Source organism: Doryrhamphus excisus, linkage group LG15 (genome assembly GCF_037039965.1).
Source record: "Doryrhamphus excisus strain RoL-2023G ecotype Guam linkage group LG15, RoL_Dexc_Guam_v1.1, whole genome shotgun sequence".
NCBI classification, from domain to species: domain Eukaryota; kingdom Metazoa; phylum Chordata; class Actinopteri; order Syngnathiformes; family Syngnathidae; genus Doryrhamphus; species Doryrhamphus excisus.
This window is the reverse complement of record NC_136371.1, coordinates 12,989,563-13,010,624: the sequence shown is the minus strand read 5'-3', so window position 1 is coordinate 13,010,624 and position 21,062 is coordinate 12,989,563. Positions and strand designations below refer to the sequence as shown.

Below are 21,062 nucleotides of genomic sequence, written 5' to 3'. Positions count from 1 at the left end.
ACACTATCAACCTACCATGGATGACACAAAAGGAAGGTGAAATCTGTCAAACAGGAAGTGCAGATGACTGGAAAGAAACTATTTCTAAACTGCAGTATCCCTGAGAGAAGCTCTGCATGATGAGTGAAGATGCTTACTTTTGCATGCTCGCCAGCAGGGCCGTTGACAAAGGAGTATCTTGTGCCGGGCCCAGGCATTGGGGGTGTGTGGCGAGGGGGCCCACTTGTCCTGGACCCTACCAAAAGCTGTCAAACTCAACACATACAACTATGTGTGTATGTGTGTGTGTGTGTATTACAAACGTTTCAGTAGTTTGGATTCGTCAATCATCCGTTTCCTCAAATAATGGCAGACAGGGCGTCCATAAAGTCTGGATATTTCACATACCGCACACATACATATAATACACAAAACTAACATTTATTTGAGATAAGGGGGTCTATTTTTGTAGAGCGTTCCTAAGGGGCGTGGCCAGCGCACTTTGCAATTTTTGCGAGCAGCGCAGTCTGGCGCAGCACGGCGCACCCACACCTCCATCCATCCCACCGCCACAAGTGGCAAAGAGGGAGGAGAAGACCCATGACCCAAGAGAGACTAGGCCTCTCAACTAGACTGGGAGTGCTTCGGGATCTGTTGGTAGGAACTGGACGTTGCAGGGAAGCCTGAGCTTCCCTTTAGGCTGCTTCCCCGGGAACCCAACCTCGGGTAAGTAGGGGGAATTGGATGAATGGAATTTTTTTATGTTACACAAACATTTTTTGACATGCCTTTTATGGGAGGGGGCATGGGTTCCATTCCTGGACATTAAAAATATATCCATAATAAAGTAAATAAAAGTAAAATTAATTAATTATAAATAAAGAATGTGTATTTATTTTTTTTAAATAAACATTTATTAAGTTATATTGTAATAAATGAAATTATAAATTTATGTTATTATTATTTATTAAAAATAAATAGCTATATTTTTTATTTCTAATGTAATGATATTTTCCCATATTCCAAAAATATACACCTTAGGTGAAATGGTAAATTGTCTGTAGGTAGGAATCTGAGTGCCCTGCGATTGGCCAAAGTCAGATGGGACAGCCTCCAGCGTACCCCCATACCTCTAGTGAGGATAAGTGCCGTAAAAATGGATGGATATATATATATATATATATATATATAACATTCGTTTGGAAACTGGATGCATTTTTGCTGGTGTGTTCAGACTTCGGGAACACTCTGAACACTGATAAACAAACCGTCCCACTTAAACAAAGACGCCGGGTGCCCCCCGCTGGCCACAAATTGGGGAAACAGGCCAAGTTGTCAAAAGTGAACATGGCGCAGACTTGGCACTGCCAAAGCTGCTTTGGTTGTGGACCAACAACAACGTAGTCCAGCATTAATTTTGCCACACAGACGAGCTAAAGGAGCACACTGGACAACACATGGACAGTCCCACCACCACGACACAAACAACTACACACAAAACAAGTGGAAAAAGAGATGACGGTGAAGGCTAGCTAGAAATATAGATGGAGACAAACATCGAGGAAGATGGAAGACAGAAGCTTGTGGAGGACGGAAGACTCCGCAGACATCGCCATGTCTGGTCATGTGATGTCACATCACGCACACTAGACTCAATGGAGGACGAGTACAGTTAGGAGCCGAGTGTGGGATGCTGTAAGATTGTGGAAGACAAGACTGCTTCATGAAGGTGATCAATTGGAAGACATGAAGGACCGAGACACCAAAATAAAACAATTTGATGAATAAAAAGCGTTGGAGGTGAACTCAATGATACAATTCTTCATGATGGATAGTCCAGCACAGTGGACGAGTGCAACCACAAGCTCTCAGCTTCAATCCCGTGGGGCTTGTTGCTTATTCCTCTTGCATAACAGCGTGACTGTGTGTGTGTGTGTGTGTGTGTGTGTGTGTGTGTGTGTGTGTGTCCAGAGTGGCCCTGGTCAAGCTGGGACAGGCTCCGCCCCCGTGTGTGTGTGTGTGTGTCAACAGGTGAACTTGTTCAGGCGGAAATGAAGGTGTAAATAATTCCCTGCCAATACAGCGTCTTGTGTCTCTTCAATGGCTTCATCTTCTGTCTGCTCCCGTTGGGCAACTTCTGCTACGTCTACGTGACGCATCACTGACAGGCCGTGCGGGTGCGTACGTGTCTAGTATGCGTCCGTTCTGTAGCTGTGGTGAGCGTCGGCAGTGAGCTGTGTGGTTTCTGTGGCGAAGGATGGCTGCACCATGATGGGGTCGTTGGTGCCGTCTGGAGGAGACAACAACAATGTGTTGAAATAGCTCCCAGGGTGCGCTGGTGTGGGGTTTCCTCTGCAGCTACATGCGTTGATTAGAGCCCTCTACATTTGAAATAACAACCCTATAGTCACTGTTACCCTTCTATTATGCATTGTAGGGGCTTGAGATGACCGCCAGCTAGCGAGAAAAGCGGTTAGCCTTGAATTGATTTCTTCTGAGGTTAAAAAGCAAATAACTTACCACTTCCACACACACTGGGAGACCTTTTTTCATTCTATCATGTGTGTCATGGCTGACTTGAATACTTCATGCAGTGTTAAGGTCATGTTTTGTGACCAGAATACTACATATCAATTTTACTACTTATAATAGAGGAGGAATTGTCAGTTCAGAGTATTCAGAGTATAGTGTTCAAAGTATTCTCAGTTTCCATGTCTATCGCCAACGACTACTCACCTCTTTCGTCGGCCGTCATCTGGGCCTCCAGGTCCTCGGGGGAAACGTAGAACTCGGGCTCCTGGTCCATGGGGGGTCGAGGTTTACATTTGCCACAGCAGCAGTTGCAGCAGCAGCACAGACAGCAGCAGAAGTAGCAACCAGTGGACAAGCAGCAGAAGACAAACAAGGCCTGGGGGGGGGGGGCACAGACAACGCACACATCATGATGAACAACGCCATCGTGAACAAAGTAGAAGGAGCGGAGAAGAAACGGTCTACAAGACGCTACCTTGGCCCACCAGCTGGACAGAACAAAGTAGGTGTTGACGTTCTCCTCTCCAAACTGCTCGGCCACGTAGAGACCCAGAGAACCGTACTTGTCGTAGATGTTCTTCTTGGTGCTGTCGCTCAGGATGGAGTGAGCGTTGTTGATCTCCTTGAACTTCTCTGCAGCCTCCGGATTGTCGGGATTCTTATCTGGGTGAAACTTTAACGCCAGTTTCCTGAAAATAGAAGGAATCGGTCTTGTGAGGGTGGAGTGACGGAAGACCGCAGACCTGCTGCTGGTTCTGTTTGAGGTCGTCACACATCCTCATTCTCCGTGTGCCCGTCTGTCTCCCTCTAGCGCACGGCAGGCTGCCTTTCCTCCTAAAAATATCATTTCTCAAGAAAACTACAACAACAAAAAATCAGCAGTCATTTTACAAGAATAAAGTTTAAATATTAAGAGAAAAAAGATGGAGAAAAACAGTAACTTTACGAGAATAACATCATTTTCGGAAAGATGGAAGAATGACATCATTATTATATTAAAGATTATTTATTAAAAGTGAAAACAAACATTGATAAGAAGTATAAATTATGAGAAGAGTTTCCTTTTTTAAAAAGTCAAAACATTCAGAGAAAAACTAAAAAAGCCGCAGTTTTATGGGAAGAAACTCTTGCATTAGGAGGAAAAATGACAAACTTTTAGCATTAACAAGACATATGAAAAAAGGAAAACAACAAATGAAGTTGCCAAGTATCAAAATATTAAGAAAAAAGCTTTTATTCTAACAAACAGGTTTCAATTTGACAAGAATAAAGTCAGACTATTATTAAATGTCATTTTGGTAGCCAAGAGTTGAAATATGAAGGAAAAAATGTAAGTTGTAATATTATTAAAAAGCGTAAAGATGTAAATTTGGGAAAATCTAAATATTATGGGAATAAAATTACAAGAAGAAAATGTAGACAGCTGAAGAAAAGTGAAAATAATTGGAAAATGAAGAAGAACGTTGATATAATAAAGGCCTTTTCACCTATATGCTCACCTGTAACATTTCTTGATGTCCTCTGTGGTGGCGTTCTTGTCCACTCCCAGCACGACGTACAGCGACTCCCCAGACGTGGACAGAGCTCTCTGCCTCTGCTGCTCCATGACGTTTCACCTGCTAGCTGGGGGGGGGGGCAACAGAGAACATTGTCTCTGTGATAGTTTCTTTTCATCTTTCAACATGCAAATTTGCTGATGTGGGGGGGAGTAAGGGAGTAAGGAAGTAAGGAAGTGGAGGTCACTAGAGGTTGAAGTGGCTTCTCATTGAAGGTTTTGACTTTCGGACTTTGTGGTGGACAAAGCCAGGAGGACAGCAGGTGCCATGCAGGCTTAGAGGCGAGTCCAGACTGCTAGACTTAAACTAAGACCAAAATAATCTCTACCTGTTATGATTCTCAACATGCAGGCAGCTATCCGTAAATCCCTGACGTAGACCATGGACTCTTTGACTTAGTGGTGAAGATAGTTTGCAAGCATTAAAAAGTTCTGCTGTACGTGACGGAGTAGGTTGGGGCGTCATCAAGACCCCCCCCCCCCCCAACGAACCAGTCACAACAGAGATTCACTCCCACCTGAGTGGGATTAACCAGTAAGACTGACTCACACTACTCGGATTAGATTATTAACTCTGTGTGTGTTGGTGTGTGTGTGTGCGCGTGCGAGACGATTAAGCACACCCCCACACTCGCTCTCAGCTAATGACTGACAGCATGAGCCAAACCACTGAACGCACTACTTCTAATAGCTGGCCATGACGCTTTGCATGTCACTGTCATGGACGCTGCAGGGGAGACAAGCGGTAAGTTGCAAAAAACACCAAAAACAAAACAAGGGGCATCACGAGACACGATGCGGGGTCTACGACGACTATGTGGCACTCTTCTGTGGGTATGCTAGGGGCCCCGCCTCCACCCACCAAGACACAGCGACTGTATGACAAAATGACAAAAAGGCTTGTTCCGTTCATGCTGTTGTAATGTGTTGTTGTAACGTTGTCCATCAAACCGATGCAGAGTGAACCCTGTCTCTGCCTGTTTGGAGGCTGAGAAAGGAGGGGGGGGTAGTGGAGGGGGGGGGGCAAAGCAGTCGTCCAAAGTGTGGCCCAGCGGGGGATTTTCTAATATATTAAGGTTTTTTTGTGATCTAGAGGGCTCCGATTATTCACTAAATATAGCAATGGCAACCCTGACGCCTACTGCTACGTCTTCTTTATTCTCTGGCATAGCAGTAGTTGCAGTATGATGCATAGCGCCACCTACTGGACATAGTTGAAAAAACAAGCTCCATTCTCACAGCTCCATTATACTGTACTGTACCATTCAAGTCAACAGTTCCATGACTAGGCAAACGTGCTGGATGACATGATGTCCTCCTTTCGTGTTTGCCTAGTACAGCTGCACTGGACGTGACAACACCCGCCACATCTGAAAACCGTCATCCCTCCCTCCGTCACACCCACACCCACACACACGAATGACCATCCCGTCACACTCAGCTCAGGTAGCATTCAAAGAATACATCTCTCTGTCCTGGTCTGTGTGCAAGACTCTGTGTTTCGCCTAACTGCTTTAATGTGACATAAGGACTATTTTTTACAATAGTACCTTGCAGGGGCAACACAGGCTCTTCCACTTACACTGGTCACACTGACTATTTGGTAAGCCCATGCAACTTTGCGGTTATGTGACTGGGCCACGCTCATGACAAGCCACGTGACATGACCGCAAAACATTCAACGGTCCAACAACAAACTTATGAGCCACGCTGTTGCCCTGACAACGTTTCTTAAGAGGTGAGGTTTTCTCCGCGTGACCAGCGACATGGAAGGAAATGAAACCTATGACATCAGACTTCAGACAAATGAAAAGTAGGACATGATGTGATAAAACTGCATCCACAAACATACATATTGGAAGGTAATAAAAGTTATGATTACAAGCAAGCAAAGGTCGCTGTGCATGTGTAAGTGACTTTACGGGGTTAGCAATGTTAGCATATGAGTGATTTTTAAGGTGGTTAGCAATGTTAGTGTATAAGTGATTTTTAAGGTGGTTAGCAATGTTAGTGTATAAGTGATTTTTAAGGTGGTTAGCAATGTTAGCGTATGAGTTATTTTAAGGGGTTTAGCAATGTTAGTGTATAAGTGATTTGTAAGGTGGTTAGCAATGTTAGCGTATGAGTTATTTTAAGGTGGTTAGCAATGTTAGAGTACGAGTTATTTTAAGGTGGTTAGCAATGTTAGTGTATAAGTGATTTTTAAGGTGATTAGCAATGTTAACATATGAGTGATTTTAAAGTGGTTAGCAATGTTAGCGTATGGGTGATTTTAAGGGGGTTAGCCATGTCAGTGTGTGAGTGATTTTAAGGGGTTAGCAATATTAACGTGTGAGTGATTTTAAGTGGGTTAGCAATGTTAGCATATTAATGATTTTAAGGGGGTTAGCAATATTAGTTTATGAGTGATTTTAAGGGGGTTAGCAATGTTAGCGTGTCCATGATTTTAAGGGGTTAGCAATGTTAGCGTGTGAGTGATTTTAAGTGGGTTAGCAATGTTAGCGTATGAATGATTTTACGGGGGTTAGTAATGTTAGCGTGTGCATGATTTTAAGGGGTTAGCAATGTTAGCATGTGAGTCATTCTATGTGGGTTAGCAATGTTAGCGTTTGAGTGATTTTAAGGGGGTTAGCAATGGTAGTGTACAAATGATTTGGGGGTGGGGGTTAGCAATGTTAGCATGTGAGTGATTTTAAGTTTGTTCGCAATGTTAGCATGTAGGTCATTTTAAGTCGGTTAGCAATGTTAGCGTGTGAGTGATTTTAAGTGGGTTAGCAATGTTAACATACAAGTGATTTTAAGTGGTTTAGCAATGTTAACAAACAAGTGATTTTAAGTGGGTTAGCAATGTTAACATACATGTGATTTTAAGTGGGTTAGCAATGTTAACATACAAGTGATTTTAAGTGGGTTAGCAATGTTAACATACAAGTGATTTTAAGGGGGTTGGCAATGTTAGAGTATTTGTGATTTTAAGGGGTTATCGACGCCAGGGTAGAAGTGATTTTAAGGGGATTATAACAGGCTAGTGATCGACACGTACAGAAGAGACATAAACTGCTATTTCAGATTAAATCAAGAATAGCATCGCATGATAGTGATTCAGTTTGAGGGCGTACTATTAAAATTGTGCATCGATCATGTTATTCGGTGTTTATAAAAAGCTCCGCAATCACAGTGGACAAATCCGTATTGATCTTTCATCTTGAGTGTGTATGCTATGTCCAATGTGATTAGGTTCACGAGCACGTTGATAACGTTTAATGGATCTCGTGTCTGACCGCCTGGAGAGCAGAGCTAGAGCAGATAATCTCTAATAAAGACAACCATGTTGAAGCAGTTAGCGTTTAGCTAGCTCACTAATTCAAGGGCAGCCATCGGTGTTAGCATACATGCTAACGCCACCAAGAAGGAAACACGCACCTATTTTATTGTTCCTTACGAGTGTGTCTTTGCTCCTTTTCCCCACCGTCCTGCTCCAAGCGGATAATCAGACCTCCCTCCTCATCCCAATGGCCGATGCTTCCGGCTCCAAAGGCGGCGAGCGGCTAATGTGGGTACACACCGGTTGGGCGCCCAGCTACCAGCTGTCACTCACTCTCGACGGGAGCGCGCGTGGCTAAGGCGCGCCCCCGACATGACGCTACTTTTGTATTGGAGCAAGTGATTATTATACAATATATGCAGTATATGCCAGAAACGATGATATACGCATTATTATAATTATTAATATGTAATACAGTTCAGGGACAGGGTATGACACGACGAAAAGAAAAACAAGCACGTCCCTTTCCATCACATTATCCTCTGCTAATCCGGGTCCGGATCTCGGAGGTAGCATTCAGCAAACAAGTCCAGACTTCCCGCTCCCCGGTCACCTCTACCAGTTCCACCAGTACTATTTCATTTCATATTACATATCGTTTCATGTCACCAACAACCATGTTGTGATATTAAATGTAACAATAAGATAAGATATCAGTGTGGTCATTATTTTTTTTCATTGTTATTGTTGCCTCACTCCCTGATGTACCCACAATGCATTGCGTGGTCAAGCTACCTCAGCAAAGCGGAAACAACCTACGTAGCACTCGGTCTACATTTCTGCCTTCAAAGCCTCTGGTAACTATACTATTCTCTTGAAACACAAACTATCTGTACTAACTTGTTATTGATTAAAAGTTGTTTTATTGTTAAAAGTGACGGAGCGTTGCTTTAGCCACGTCATCGGCTAACGTTAGCATGCTCGCTCATCGGGCAGCAAGCTAACTGCTAGCTAATATCAGCACGGTGTGACGACGTAAAGACATTAAGTTGTTTGAAACTAACCCATTTTCGCGTTGTTGGTGATTTGAGCTAACAGTGCTTTCCCTTACGTGGTTTCTTCGTCATGAACTCGTATAGTGTAACTTTCTAGATTGTCATTACATGGTCAGCCCAAGTTTAGATTCTTACCTGTATTGAACTTTCTTTTGTCTTTATCCTCACTCCAGGCTGCCGAATAAATAACTCCACGCGTAAATAAAAGGATGTCGTCCGGAGCTTTGTTCCCCAGCCTGGTGAGCGGATCTAGAGGAAGCTCCAGCAAGCACCTGGTGCAGTTCCGCGCCGGCAAGATGATCCTCAAGGGGAAGACTGTGACGGCCGACAAGCGTAAAGGCACCGTGTATGTCCAGCAAACAGACGACTCCCTCATCCACTTCTGCTGGAAGGACAGGACCACTGGGAATGTGGATGATGTCAGTAGCTTCACATTCACACCTTTTTTACATTGTTGTAACATCTATGGGCTGACAGCGAGGTCGGTCACTCATTTATGCAGCGTGATGGAGCTGTGCATTCATTAAAACAGGACCTGATCATCTTCCCCGATGACTGTGAGTTCAAGAGGGTGAGCCAGTGTACCACCGGGCGGGTCTTTGTGCTCAAGTTCAAGACAGAGTCCAAGAGACTCTTCTTCTGGATGCAGGTAAGAACATGACCATGTTGACATTTCGTCTTTTAAGAACGGAAGGCTGACTGGCCCTCATGGTTGCCACCAGGAGCCCAAGTCGGACAAGGATGATGAGTACTGCCGGAAGGTCAACGAGTACCTCAACAACCCCCCCATCCCCGGAGCGCCAGGCAGCGGGGGGCATGAGCTCTCTGCACTGGGTGCCGAAGGGGGCCTCCAAAACCTGCTGGGAAACATGAGCCACAACCAGCTGATGCAGCTGATCGGAACCAGCGGGCTGGGTGAGTCACTGTTGCCGTGGAAACACACCAACAGCAACTGTGCAGTGGCTAGCTTGTAATGTTGACGCTGTGCTTGGTTTCAGGAGGTCTCGGTGCTCTGGCAGGACCCGGTCTCGCTAACCTGCTTGGAGGGGGCGGACCCACAGCCAGCAGCTCCTCATCCAGGTCGGTCTGTTTGTAATCACTGTTTGAATTTCCAAATCTAAGCACACACAATAAGTGTCGCTCTTCACCATGGAAGTTTACCGTTTATTTTGATGTCGACTTAAGCGGACAGTTTTTCATAAAAGACCACGGTGGACCAGGACGAGATGTGTTGGTCCACATAGAAGGGTTGTTGATATAAGCAGGACCATCTTGTTCCATTTCAAAGTTCTCGCAGTCAGTCTGCAGCTGCCACACCATCATCAGGCTCCGCCCCCAGACTGAGCTCATCCCACGCTGCCCCCACCACCCCGGTGACCCCCGCCGCCACGGCCACCTCCCCTGCCAGCGTTGCTCCTTCCACTCCGGGTAAGCAAGACCCACCCATTTTGTCACCTGCGTCCCTCACCCTCTGACCCTCACGTACTCCCACCCAGCTTCAGCTCCGACTCCGCCGGTCCCCGCCTCCGTCGGAAGCCCCCCCATTCAGCTCAGCGACCTCCAGAGCATCCTGGCCACTATGAACGTCCCTGTGGCAGCGGCCACCCCGGGCTCAACAGGTAAGCCGAGACTTTGTCATTGTGATGAAGTTTTGAAGACCATCTTTGGTTCCGCAGTGGACCTGGCCAGCGTGTGCACCCCTGACATGATGGCGCCCATCCTGGCCAATGCCGAGGTGCAGCGGAGACTCCTCCCCTTTCTGCCCAGTGGTGAGAGTCTGTCTCAGAGCGGCGAGGAGATCCACAACACGCTCAGCTCACCTCAGTTCCAGCAGGTGCGCCAACGCCGCCGATGTCACCACCACCAGCCTTGTTCAATACCAATGGATGTCTCTGTCCCTGCCCACAGCACATGAGCATGTTCAGCAGCGCGCTGGCCTCAGGTCAGCTCGGCCCGCTCATGAGCCAGTTTGGACTGCCGGCAGACGCCGTGGCCGCCGCCAACAGAGGAGGTGACACACACACACACACCATAATAATGTCGTCGGGATGTCGTCATGCGTCTCATTGCTCGTCAGATGTGGAGGCGTTCGCTCGAGCCATGCAGACGTCTAAAGCAGACTCCAAGGACGAGGATGAAGACATGAGCCTCGACTAGACCTCGTTTAGCTCCATTCATCTTCTAAAAGACCTGTCAATCAATGCCAAACCTGTCATCTTTCCTTACCCATTTTCCACTTGCTAATAAAAGTGAAAACTTTATTTTAAAGTACATGGACAACAACATGTATGTGCGGAGTGTCAAGCTTATTCTTTCAAAAAAGTGAATATATTAGTTTCACACAAAGTACTTCTGTTACCATGACAACATTTCCAGTGTGTTCTATACACCCTTATAAAATGGTACTGATATTCCATTATTGAAGTACAAAATGAGAATGACTTTGATTTTGTCATCATCGCGCACGTGAACATGCGCACACATCCTGTAGACATGAAATATAAAATAAATATTTTAAATAAGCTACACAAACATAACACCCACCACCGTTCATTTGTTGTGTGGAAATGTGTGTGTGTCTACGCGTTCGGGCAGCCGTGGGTCCCAACCGCGCCGTGCACGGACAGCGCTTTGTCCAAAGGGGCGGGGCGGCCGTTGACGGTGACGTTGCGGATACAGCCATGGAAGGCGGGCACAGCCGGCGACACTGTGACGCCATCTGGTGGAGAGGGAGAGGATTGCAGGTTAGACGAGACTGTAATGAGTGGCAGTTAGGGTTGGGTGTTTGAATTTCAAAGGTTTTGGACGTGATTCGGCTCCTAACGAGCCTTTTGAGAGGCAGGGTCCGACGTAGCGCATCAAAGAAGTGTCACTGTTATTAGTACGCCATGAATAAGAAGCGCCACTGTGTTATTAGTATGCCATAAATAAGCGCCACTGTTATTAGCACGCTATAAATAAGTCGTTATCATTGTGATATTAATGTGGTTGTTGTAATGTTGCACTTTTATCAACTCGAAACTCTTCTTTATGGGTGATGGGGGCTCTTTTTCCCGGTCGGAGAGCATCGAATCTCAGAAACAAGATAAATACATGTGAAGGATCCTGGGAGAACGTTAGTGCCGGTTGTCATTAACGCTTGAGACTCGTTGGCCATTATTTCAGAGTATCTTCAAGGCTGTTTGTGTGGACTTGAACACTAACCAGGAAGTCCTCCCACGTAAATGACCTCTTTGGCCCTGGCAGAGCGGTCATGTTTGGGCCCGGCACCGCGCTCGCTGGCGGCGTCCACGTGGAGCTGGAGGACGTTGCTCTTCTTCACCACTGAAGGGCACCAAAACAGCAAAGAAGATGTTTGAGGGTTGGGTCTGAGAGTGGGGGCGTGTTGCCGACTGACCTGTGATGGCGTGCCAGCGTCCGTTACAGAGCGCTTCCTCTGGCATCAGCGACAAGAAGAAGTCACCTTTGGCACCGCTGACAGACAACACCACCTATACACATGGAGCCATGTTACATAACTTCTCATTGGCAGAGCGCCACTAGTCCCGCCCCCTCACCTCTCCTCTGCTCATCACCAAGCTCAGCCGCTGATTAGACGATGTCCCTGCATGCAGCAGCAGTCCAGAGTCCGACAGTGACCGCACCTCCAGGTGGATCTCAAGGTCGCGGCCTAACACCAGCAACTCATCTATAGGAAGGGGAGGAGTCAGGATGCCGTGATGCGACACGGCGACGGATAAGATGGCGGCTCACCTATGACCACATGTCCCCCCTGGCCTGCGAAGTAGGCACCGGGCCGGAGAGGCTTCTGGAAGCAGGGGACTGTCCCCTGACTGTGGGCGGGACTTCCTGCGGAGGCCTGGTTCAGCATGAGGTCACGGACGCAACCGATGAAGCCAGACGGGGCGGCAGCCTGAGAGCAGCATGTGAATGTCACATGACAAGAAGAGGAAGTGGGTGAGGACAAGTCTCTTACCGTGAGCGATAGTGGTACTCCTCCGATGTACAGCGGTCCAATGAGGCGAGTCCTCTCAGCCGCCGGAATCCTCCTGGACTGAGCGTTGACGCCGTCCACCACCAGACTCACCTTGTCGGCGTCCCGCTTGATGAACACCTGAGGACAAACCGTCACGTGAGGTCACCCGCTCTCAAAGCAGCCGACCAATCCTGCGACGGCGTGAGCTCACAGTGTGCCAGCGCTGGTCGTTGATGGCGGTGTGACCGCGCAGGCTGACCTTCCTCTTCCCTCCCAGCGACAGCAGCAGGCGACCCTCCGACACGCCCAGCGTCAAGGCGGCGCCGCTCTGCCCGCCCGCCACGTACAAGATCAAACCTTCTGATGAGTGGATCCTCACGGCCAGCGAGATATGGGGTCTGCAGGGACAAAGCGTGACTCTCAGTGACCTCTAATCATACCATCTGATGGCCTCGCCACGTCAAAGGCTTAATCAGCCAAAACCTGAGTAATAGTCTAAGCTAAGAAACAATGTCATATTTCTAAATAGTCATAATGATGATGCCAATTAATAAATATTTCAATATTAAAATGTCATTCGATATACAATTTAGTACCATAAAACATATTACTAAATCATTATAAATGACTCCAATAAAGTATTATAATTTTAAAAATACATTTCTCATTCTAAATATTTGAATTTGGATGTATGCATGATCAATACATAAATATGTGAATTGAAAATATAGAATATTTCTAAATAATCATGATAAATGATGCCAATAAATAAGCATTACAATATTAAAAAATGTAAATATAGAATATTTCTAAACAATCACGATAAATTGTGGCAATAAATATTGTAAGAATATTGTAAGACATAAAAGTGTCCATTTTACATATTGAATATATGAATAATATCCACAAACTCACTTGGAGCTAAGCGAAGCAGGAAGTGAGTCAAAGCGCTGGTAGCTTAGGGTGGCGCCGCTAAAGTAGGTGGCTCCCACTTCCTGGTCCAACAGTCCCCCCTGGCAGGAGTCCCTGGCGTTGCGACTGCGAGACGCAGACATCTTCTTGTGCTTCCCCTTAACAAAACACCACAGACTATCAGGCCTGTGTACATATATGGAACATACACTGTACTGTCTGTGTACTGTATATGTACATGCACGGTGTATACATGGGCGTGCACGTACTATACTGTGCATAACGTGAGCGTACACGTACTTTACTGTGTGTAACGTGAGTGTGCACGTACTTTACTGTGTATAATGTGATCATGCACGTACTTTATTGTGTGTAACGTGAGCATGCACATACTTTACTGTGTATTAAGTGTGCATGCACGTACTTTACTGTGTATTAAGTGAGCATGCACGTACTTTACTGTGTATTAAGTGAGCATGCACGTACATTACTGTGTATTAAGTGAGCGTGCACGTACTTGACTCTGTATACGTGAGCTTGCATGTACAAGCGTGCACGTACTTAACTGTGTATAAAGTGAGCGTACACGTACTTTACTGTGTATTAAGTGAGTGTGCATGTACGTTATTGTGTATACGTGAGCGTGCACGTACGTTATTGTGTATATGTGAGCGTGCACCTATTTTACTGTGTATACGTGAGTGTGCACGTACTTTACTGTATATAATGTGAGAGTGCACGTACTTGACTGTGTATACGTGAGCATGCATGTACAAGCGTGCACATACTTAATTGTGTATAAAGTGAGTGTACACGTACTTTACTGTGTATTAAGTGAGCATGCACATACTTTTACTGTGTATTAAGTGAGCGTGCACGTACGTTACTGTGTATACGTAAGCGTGCACGTACTTTACTGTATATAATGTGAGTGTGCACATATTTTACAGTGTATTAAGTGAGCGTGGATGTACAAGCGTGCATGTACTTTACTGTGTATTAAGTGAGCGTGCATGTACTTTACTGTATATAACGTGAGCGTGCACATACAAACGTGCACGTACTTTACTGTACATAACGTGAGCGTGCATGTACGTTATTGTGTATACGTAAGTGTGCACATACTTTACTGTGAATACATGAGCATGCACGTTCTTCACTGTTTATATGTGAGCGTGCACGTTACTGTGTATACATGAGCGTGCACGTTACTGTGTCTACATGAGGGTGCATGTACGTTCACGTACGTTACTGTGTATAAAGTGAGCGTGCATGTACAAGCGTACACGTACGTTACTGTGTATACGTGAGCGCGCATGTACTTTACTGTGTATACTTGAGCGTGCACGTACTTTGGACTTTTGGCCGTGTTTGGGCGGAGCCGCCACAATCTGCTGAGGCTTTTCAGCGGCAGGACAGTCGAGAGGAACGTTGACGTTGTCCTTGACTTTCAGTAGGTTGGCCACCATCTGAGGGCTGCTCGTCCTGGAGAAGACACGAGAGAAGTGTACAATCACGGCCAGAAGAGCAAGGCAGCAAGGCAGCAAGAAGGTCAGCGGGAGGGCGTGTGAACTCTGACCTTTTGATGAAGACGTTGCTGATGCATCCAGTGAGGTTGCTGAGGCTCTGATGAGGCGTTCCTCCCAGGAAGGTTCTTCCCTCCAGGCTGGCGGTGGAGACACGCCCCCTGCTGTCCAGCCGGATTCCCTCCTTGGACTTCTCCAGCATGTCGTCCACGTACACGCGCAAGCTGAGCAAACGTGGCGGGAACACATGAGTGCAAGGCGGGGAGGTGAGGACCGGCGTTCTATGTGGCGTATTTCTACCCGTTGATGTTGTTGTAGACGGCGACGTAGTGGCTGTTGTCGTCGTCGTAGGTCTTTTGAGTCTTCACCTCGCTGTTGCCCGCTCGCACCACCACGTGACCTTCATGCAGGAACACCTGACACACGCCGTCCTGAGGACGCACACACGCAGGTTTAGCGATAGCTCCACAAACACCAGCAGAGAGGAAGTGGGCCACCTTGTCGTGATGGAAGAACATCAGTCCGTCCTTCTGCTGGCTCCTGAAGCTGAAGCTGGCGTAGAAGTTGTTCCTCAGAGAGGGAACGTTGCTCAGCGCCAAGTCCAAGTAGCTCTGACCCGAGAAATGAGCTTCACGAGCCACCTGCACCAAAAAAAAACACCTTGTTGTCCTTGTTGTTGGAGCTCTGTGTGCTCCACCTCCAAGCAGGAAGATGGCAGCCAGATGATGGAAGACAGCGTCAGCTTTAGAACATTACTAAAGAGCTTTTCCATGTGTTCACTAAAAGCTGCTTTTCTCCCATTTCTAGTCGGGAGCTGATATTTTCCTGGAACCTCCCCAGGTTTATAGCCATAGAACGCAAAATTCCGTGGGCCTTAAAAGTCGGAATACTCTGAAATGGCCGCTACTCAAGGGGTCGTCTTGATTGGATGACGATATTATACGTAGATGATGTCACGGTCGGACTTACCAGCAGGTCACTATTGCAGCCAAAACTGACCCCAGAACTCTTCATCCTCTTTAGGTCAATGTGAGAGGTCTGGGCCTTGACGTTCCGGAAGCATCCCTTTAGAGAGCCTTGCTTGGAGAACATGGACCTCAACCTGGACGCCGCCCAAACACGACACCACTTGTCAGCTCGGCTAACAGCAAGAAAGTCACGAAAGTCAAGTGTGTGTGTTGATCACCTCTCGGGCATCTCGCCTTCCGGGACTCCTCCCAGGAAGTAGCTGCCACCGAATGGAGGGATGCTCTCAGTGAAGTGGTGCGTGTAGAGGGGGATGCGGTTGTTCCTCACCACCACACGATTGGGAGGCGAACGCAGGATGATGATCTCCAGCTAGGGAGAGGAAAATACTCTTCATCTGGCGTAAAAGCACCAATTAGGCCGCTGCCTCTTTAGCCAACTTACGACTTTGGGGTCTGCGTCGCTGACCCTCAGGAGTTCGGAGGCGGGGTCTTTGGGCTGGAACTCCTCCATCTCCCCAGTGAACTGGAAGAAGACCTTCAGTTGTCCTCGGATCACGGCCAGACACAAGAACTGGTTCTGGTGGAGGACAGGGACGCACGCGGTCAGTTCACTGATTGAGAGCGGTTCAAGGTCATTCTGAGAACATTTACTCCGTTTTGCAGCAGCAGCAGAATTCCGTTGTGGGAGACGAGCTTGACTTCCTGCTCGAAGCGTTGCATGCGAGCTGACTCGTCGCTGAAGGTGATCTCGGCAAAGCCGGTGCCGTCGAAGTAGGCGGCGTCGTTCACCCACGCCTGGGTCAGCGCCGGCTTGGACCTGTCGAGAGACACATCGTCACGCCGTCACATGACCACGTCGTTACGCCGTCAGTTAACAGCCGCCGGCCCCCACCTGCCGCAGGGTTTCTCCTCCGTGGTGTTGAGGTGGAAGATGTTCTCAAAGTTGTACAAGCTCAGCACTTCCTCGTTGAGCGTGTCCAACTCGATGCAGCCTTTAAAGTTGGGCAGGGCCAGCGGGGCAGGGGGCTGGGCGGACAAAAACACAGTAGCCAATCATGAACAGCCAGAACACACACACATACATATATACACATACATATACACATATATAAACACCACTATTGTGTTACCATGCTAATGATAGCATTGCTAGCATAATGATATTAGTACACAGTAGTACAATTTTAGCTGTTTTCATGGGTAGACACTTATATTAACAGTAGCATTAGCATGTTAGCATTGCATTCTTTGACATTGGGAAATAGAAGCCTTTTGAGTATTTGTGCATATGCCACAAAATATGGTCAGGGCACTTCTTCGGGATATTTAGCCTTCCCGGACCATTGCGCTACCGTGCTAGGCATTAGCATGTTAACATTGCATTCATGGAGAGACACATTTTTAAACACTTACTGCTACCATTAGCATGCTAATTTTGGCATTGCGAGTATGCTAATATCAGCATAGTGCCATTTTTGCGGGTTTAATAAGTAGACACTAGGTAGGTAAACACTATGATGTTAGGCGTTAGCATGCTAACGTTAGCATGTTAGCATTGCTAGCATGATAATATTAGCTTTGTACAATTTTTAGCTGTTTCTATGGGTAGACACTTATATTAACACATAGCATGTGAGCAATAGCATATTAGCATTTTTAGCCATTTTCATAGGTAGACACTATTATGCTATGCTATTATGCTAAGCATACTTCGAACTTCGAACGCAGACACTTGGCGCTATCATGCTAGGTGTTAGCATGTTAACATGTTAACACTTATACATCACATTACTTACACACTATACTAACATACTAACAGAAATTTCAGAGGTACGCATACAAACACTGTTAGTGTGCTAACATTAGCACATTAGCATTGTTAGCATTCTTTAAGTTGTTCAAATCCTTCCATGGTATGTTTTCATGGTCAAGGCATTTAAATATGTAGATAAAAGGAATGTAGGACTAATATCCGTCCATCCATTGGTTTTCTATGCCGCATATCCTCACTAGGGTGGCAGGTATGCTGGAGCCTGTAGGACTACTATTTATACTGTACATCACACTGAGTGTCATCCATAATGACGGCTTCCAAGAGACAAACGGTCCTACCTTGAAAGTGCGGGGGTATCCTCCCACGTAGAAGACAGTGTCATTGGTCAAAAGGTTGAGCAGACCCTGATCTCCCTTGGCCTCCACGTCGGCCTTGGTGACTCTCTGGTCCCCGTCGGAGGAGTCTGAGGACATGGACATCTGTCCGTACTGTAGGATCCTACAAAGGGAGGACAGCATGAAGACACAGGAGACACGGCGTCAAGTCACGCACTGCGAAACTGTGCCCGTCCAACCTCTCCAGGACCACGCTGTTGAAGTTCCCGTTGGCCCTGACATCTTCAGACATCAGCACCTCGGCAGTTTCTCCTCCGACGTTAAAGTACCAGCGCAGCTTTCTGCCCTCCAGCGTCATTCCCAGGAACTCCTTGTCGGACTGGATGGCAGGAGACCATCAGAAGCACACGTAAATGTCATCAGGTACAAACGTTTACTCAGGGTGATGCTTACGTCCTTGTTGCCGAGGTAGAAGACAAACTGATTGGTGCCGTCGTCCTGCCGTCTGGAGCGTGCCGCCTCTGGCAGCGTGACGTAGAGTTTGAGAGAGGTGTAGGCCGCCAGGTCGGCCAGGTTGGACGGGGTGCGGACCTGGACGCCAGACCCCCCGTTGAACTTGACGGGTACGCTCACCTGGATGAAAAACGGAGAAGACGAGCTTGTTATATTTTGCGCCAGAGCAGCCTGACCTCCTTTTAGCTGCTAACCTACGTAGATCAGAGCTCGTAAGCCAAATTGTTCAGAGGGAAACTTAAAGCACCAGCCAAAGATCCTCTATATGACACAAGCGCTCTGCCGCTTATAACGAAGGACCTGTGTAATAATGCTTGCCAAAGTTCCTCTATATGACAGGAGTGCTCTGCTCATCTTAAATACCTACTGGTCAAAAGTGCTCATCAAAGATCCTCGATGTGACAGGAGCAATCTGTTGTTTTTAGGAATCAAAGATCCTCTATAAGACAGGAGAGGCCTGCTGTAAAGGGACTGACTGAGAAAATGCTTTTCAAAGATAGAGTCTATATGACAGTTTTTAGAAATCCCTGTCAAAACACTGGTCAAAGATCCTATATATGACAGGAGAGTTGTGCTATGTCGAGGAATGTTAAATGTTAAAGTGTTAAAAGGGTGAAGGTTGTGGTGCTAATACCTTGCTAGCGGCGTTGCGTGCCTGCTGGATGAGCTGTCGGATGCGGCTGATGTTCTCTGAGATGTTAGGCATCTGAGCCGTGTGGTTCTGCAGCTTGTCCAGCTTCTTCATAAGGAGAGGAACGGTGTCGCCCAGTATGCTCACTGCACACGTTAGAATGGTCGGACGTGACGGTGATGTGCTTTGAGAAGACCTTCCAAAAGCGACCTTGCAAGTTCCTACCAGTCTTGTTGGCCTCCATCAGAGCATTGCTGATCTCCTCATTGGTGGCGTTGGCGTTGCCGTAGGTCTGCTGCCACTGATTCAGCTGCTCTCTGATTGGACGAAGGGCGTCGTTGACTTGCGAGGCCGAAGTGTTGGCCCGACTCGCCTCTCGCTTGGCCACGTCCACCTCCTGACTGACGTCTGCTCAACAGGGCGGGCGGTGAAGATAAGGCGGTTAGGATGGGATCACATGACTTCTTGTGATGTGTGTCTGTGCTGCACGGGCGTACTGGAGGTCAAGTTAAGGTTGTGGTGAACCATCTGGAGGTCCTTGGCCACCTCGAGGTGTTTGGCCGTGGCATCGTCCAGTCGCCTCCGAGCGTCCTCCAGCTGAGGATTCAACTCTGAGGAAGAACCGAGAGTAGAAAATGGTGACGTAGAAAGTGGGGCGTGGTTCTTGTGTGACGTTGTGTGCAGCAAACAGTCACCATTGTTGAGTTCATGGCCAAGGTTCTCCACCTCCTCCTTCAGCGCCACACTGTGGTTCCTCAGCGAGTCGGCCTTCTGGCCCAGGTCCTGATCCCTGACGTTCTACAAGAACAAAACACATGGTCATCTTGCATTTCAAATTAAAAAAACCTCCAGTGAGGTGAAAATAAAAATACCTCCAGTGCGTGGCTGGCGGCCGTGGCGGCCTCGTGCGCCGCCTCCTCAGCCGCCTTGATGCTGTTGACGATCTTGTTGTAAGCCTGCGTCACGTCCACCAAGCCCTCGCGCTTCGTCTCCTCCACGAAGCTGAAAGCAGAGCAGCATCCTGAACATCCTGATGCATTGGAATGGTCGCAGTAGGAGACAGGAATAACGTTGTTGGACACAAACATGAACACATTAAAATCTTTTATATGATTTATAGAGCGCTCAACACTAAACCAAAGAGCGCATAGTTGCGTTCCTCTCCGGGGCGGGAAGGGCAGCATTGTCCCAGATGTGTGGCGGAAGGGAACGGAATGAAGTGTAAGGAGCCTTTAAGGCGGGGGCCAGAGTGCGGCCCGGGGGCCATTGTGCGGCCCGGGGGCCATTGTGCGGCCCGGGGGCCATTGTGCGGCCCGGGGGCCATTGTGCGGCCCGGGGGCCAGAGTGTGGCCGGGGGCACATTCAATTATTCTATTCTCAATTATTCTAAAAATATAATGTAACAGGAGAACTTAAAACGACATTAAAACATTGAGAAATCAGCAGTAAATTTACAAAGAAGAAAGTGAAAATATTAATAAAAAAAGTTGTAATATAATCAGAAAAAATATAATATTACAAGAAAAATCTTGTAATATTCTAAGGTAAGTTGAATACAAAAAAAATAATAAACTTTGTATAAAAACACTTTGTATAATAAATATACAAAGTGAGATTGCGTCTCACCTGGACAAATTCATGGCTAAAGAGGCGAGCATCTCAGCGTGTCTTGTGGCTTCGTCTACCAACGGGACTTTGGAGTCAGCCCAACCGAAGTCCTGCACCTTCTTTGACAGAGGTGTCCTGGCGCCGTCCAGCTGTGCTGCCAAGCGCTCGTAATCCTGCGTGAGACAGAACGTTGGAGTGAAGAAGGCTTTAGACCTGTCGTCCTGACTCAAATGTCCATCATATGGACATCAAATTCTTGCGTGCGTCAGAACCTCTTTGGAGTCCTGCAGCATGGACTGCAGGTCGTTGACTTGGGCCACGTCGTCTTCGGCCATGTGCAGCTGCTCGTCCACATCCTTGTGTTTGGATGTCAGGTCGTCCACCGTCCTCTGAGAAGAAAAGGACATGTGACATTGCTGACTCTTTGAGGGAA

General features: G+C 47.2%; 3 protein-coding genes across 7 annotated transcripts in view; 1 reads left to right on the top strand and 2 right to left on the bottom strand.

Moving 5' to 3' along the window:
* Positions 1–1,054: 1,054 nt before the first annotated feature.
* Positions 1,055–7,698, bottom strand: dnajc5ab (DnaJ (Hsp40) homolog, subfamily C, member 5ab). 2 transcript variants are annotated; one of them, XM_058050944.2, is made up of 5 exons: positions 7,490–7,698; positions 4,011–4,134; positions 2,987–3,200; positions 2,716–2,887; positions 1,055–2,269 (listed from the first exon to the last, which is right to left on the bottom strand). In XM_058050944.2, exons 2-5 carry the CDS (start codon positions 4,115–4,117, stop codon positions 2,169–2,171), a joined length of 594 nt encoding a protein of 197 aa, XP_057906927.1. In that variant the 5' UTR covers positions 4,118–4,134; positions 7,490–7,698; the 3' UTR covers positions 1,055–2,168. The 2 variants fall into 2 exon arrangements, with proteins under 2 accessions (XP_057906927.1, XP_057906928.1); XM_058050945.2 differs by having other exon boundaries at positions 7,509–7,698.
* Positions 7,699–8,021: 323 nt separating this feature from the next.
* On the top strand, positions 8,022–10,671 carry LOC131104124 (proteasomal ubiquitin receptor ADRM1-like). 2 transcript variants are annotated; one of them, XM_058050943.2, is made up of 10 exons: positions 8,022–8,188; positions 8,560–8,805; positions 8,919–9,035; positions 9,109–9,301; positions 9,385–9,466; positions 9,675–9,814; positions 9,883–10,005; positions 10,063–10,220; positions 10,295–10,397; positions 10,464–10,671. In XM_058050943.2, the coding sequence occupies exons 2-10, from the start codon at positions 8,596–8,598 to the stop codon at positions 10,541–10,543; spliced, it is 1,206 nt and encodes a 401-aa protein (XP_057906926.2). In that variant the 5' UTR covers positions 8,022–8,188; positions 8,560–8,595; the 3' UTR covers positions 10,544–10,671. The 2 variants fall into 2 exon arrangements, with proteins under 2 accessions (XP_057906926.2, XP_078652988.1); XM_078796862.1 differs by having other exon boundaries at positions 9,883–10,220.
* lama5 (laminin, alpha 5) overlaps positions 10,604–21,062 on the bottom strand; it is a 56,028-nt gene continuing 45,569 nt past the window's right edge. For 2 of the 3 annotated variants that reach the window (XM_078796860.1, XM_078796861.1), the window contains exons 54-79: positions 20,902–21,018; positions 20,648–20,802; positions 19,894–20,023; positions 19,717–19,819; positions 19,519–19,632; positions 19,247–19,429; positions 19,025–19,167; positions 18,331–18,510; positions 18,117–18,256; positions 17,881–18,040; positions 16,661–16,794; positions 16,420–16,585; positions 16,211–16,345; positions 15,987–16,138; positions 15,770–15,902; positions 15,298–15,441; positions 15,101–15,231; positions 14,854–15,024; positions 14,627–14,759; positions 13,278–13,432; positions 12,574–12,760; positions 12,140–12,500; positions 11,944–12,074; positions 11,784–11,877; positions 11,591–11,710; positions 10,604–11,105 (exon numbers count right to left, since the gene is read on the bottom strand). In XM_078796860.1, coding sequence (XP_078652986.1) covers positions 10,966–11,105; positions 11,591–11,710; positions 11,784–11,877; positions 11,944–12,074; positions 12,140–12,500; positions 12,574–12,760; positions 13,278–13,432; positions 14,627–14,759; positions 14,854–15,024; positions 15,101–15,231; positions 15,298–15,441; positions 15,770–15,902; positions 15,987–16,138; positions 16,211–16,345; positions 16,420–16,585; positions 16,661–16,794; positions 17,881–18,040; positions 18,117–18,256; positions 18,331–18,510; positions 19,025–19,167; positions 19,247–19,429; positions 19,519–19,632; positions 19,717–19,819; positions 19,894–20,023; positions 20,648–20,802; positions 20,902–21,018 — 3,912 coding nt within the window. In that variant the 3' untranslated portion in view covers positions 10,604–10,965. The remainder of the gene's footprint in view (positions 11,106–11,590; positions 11,711–11,783; positions 11,878–11,943; positions 12,075–12,139; positions 12,501–12,573; positions 12,761–13,277; positions 13,433–14,626; positions 14,760–14,853; positions 15,025–15,100; positions 15,232–15,297; positions 15,442–15,769; positions 15,903–15,986; positions 16,139–16,210; positions 16,346–16,419; positions 16,586–16,660; positions 16,795–17,880; positions 18,041–18,116; positions 18,257–18,330; positions 18,511–19,024; positions 19,168–19,246; positions 19,430–19,518; positions 19,633–19,716; positions 19,820–19,893; positions 20,024–20,647; positions 20,803–20,901; positions 21,019–21,062) is intronic. The other variant, XM_058050941.2, reaches the window with a different exon arrangement.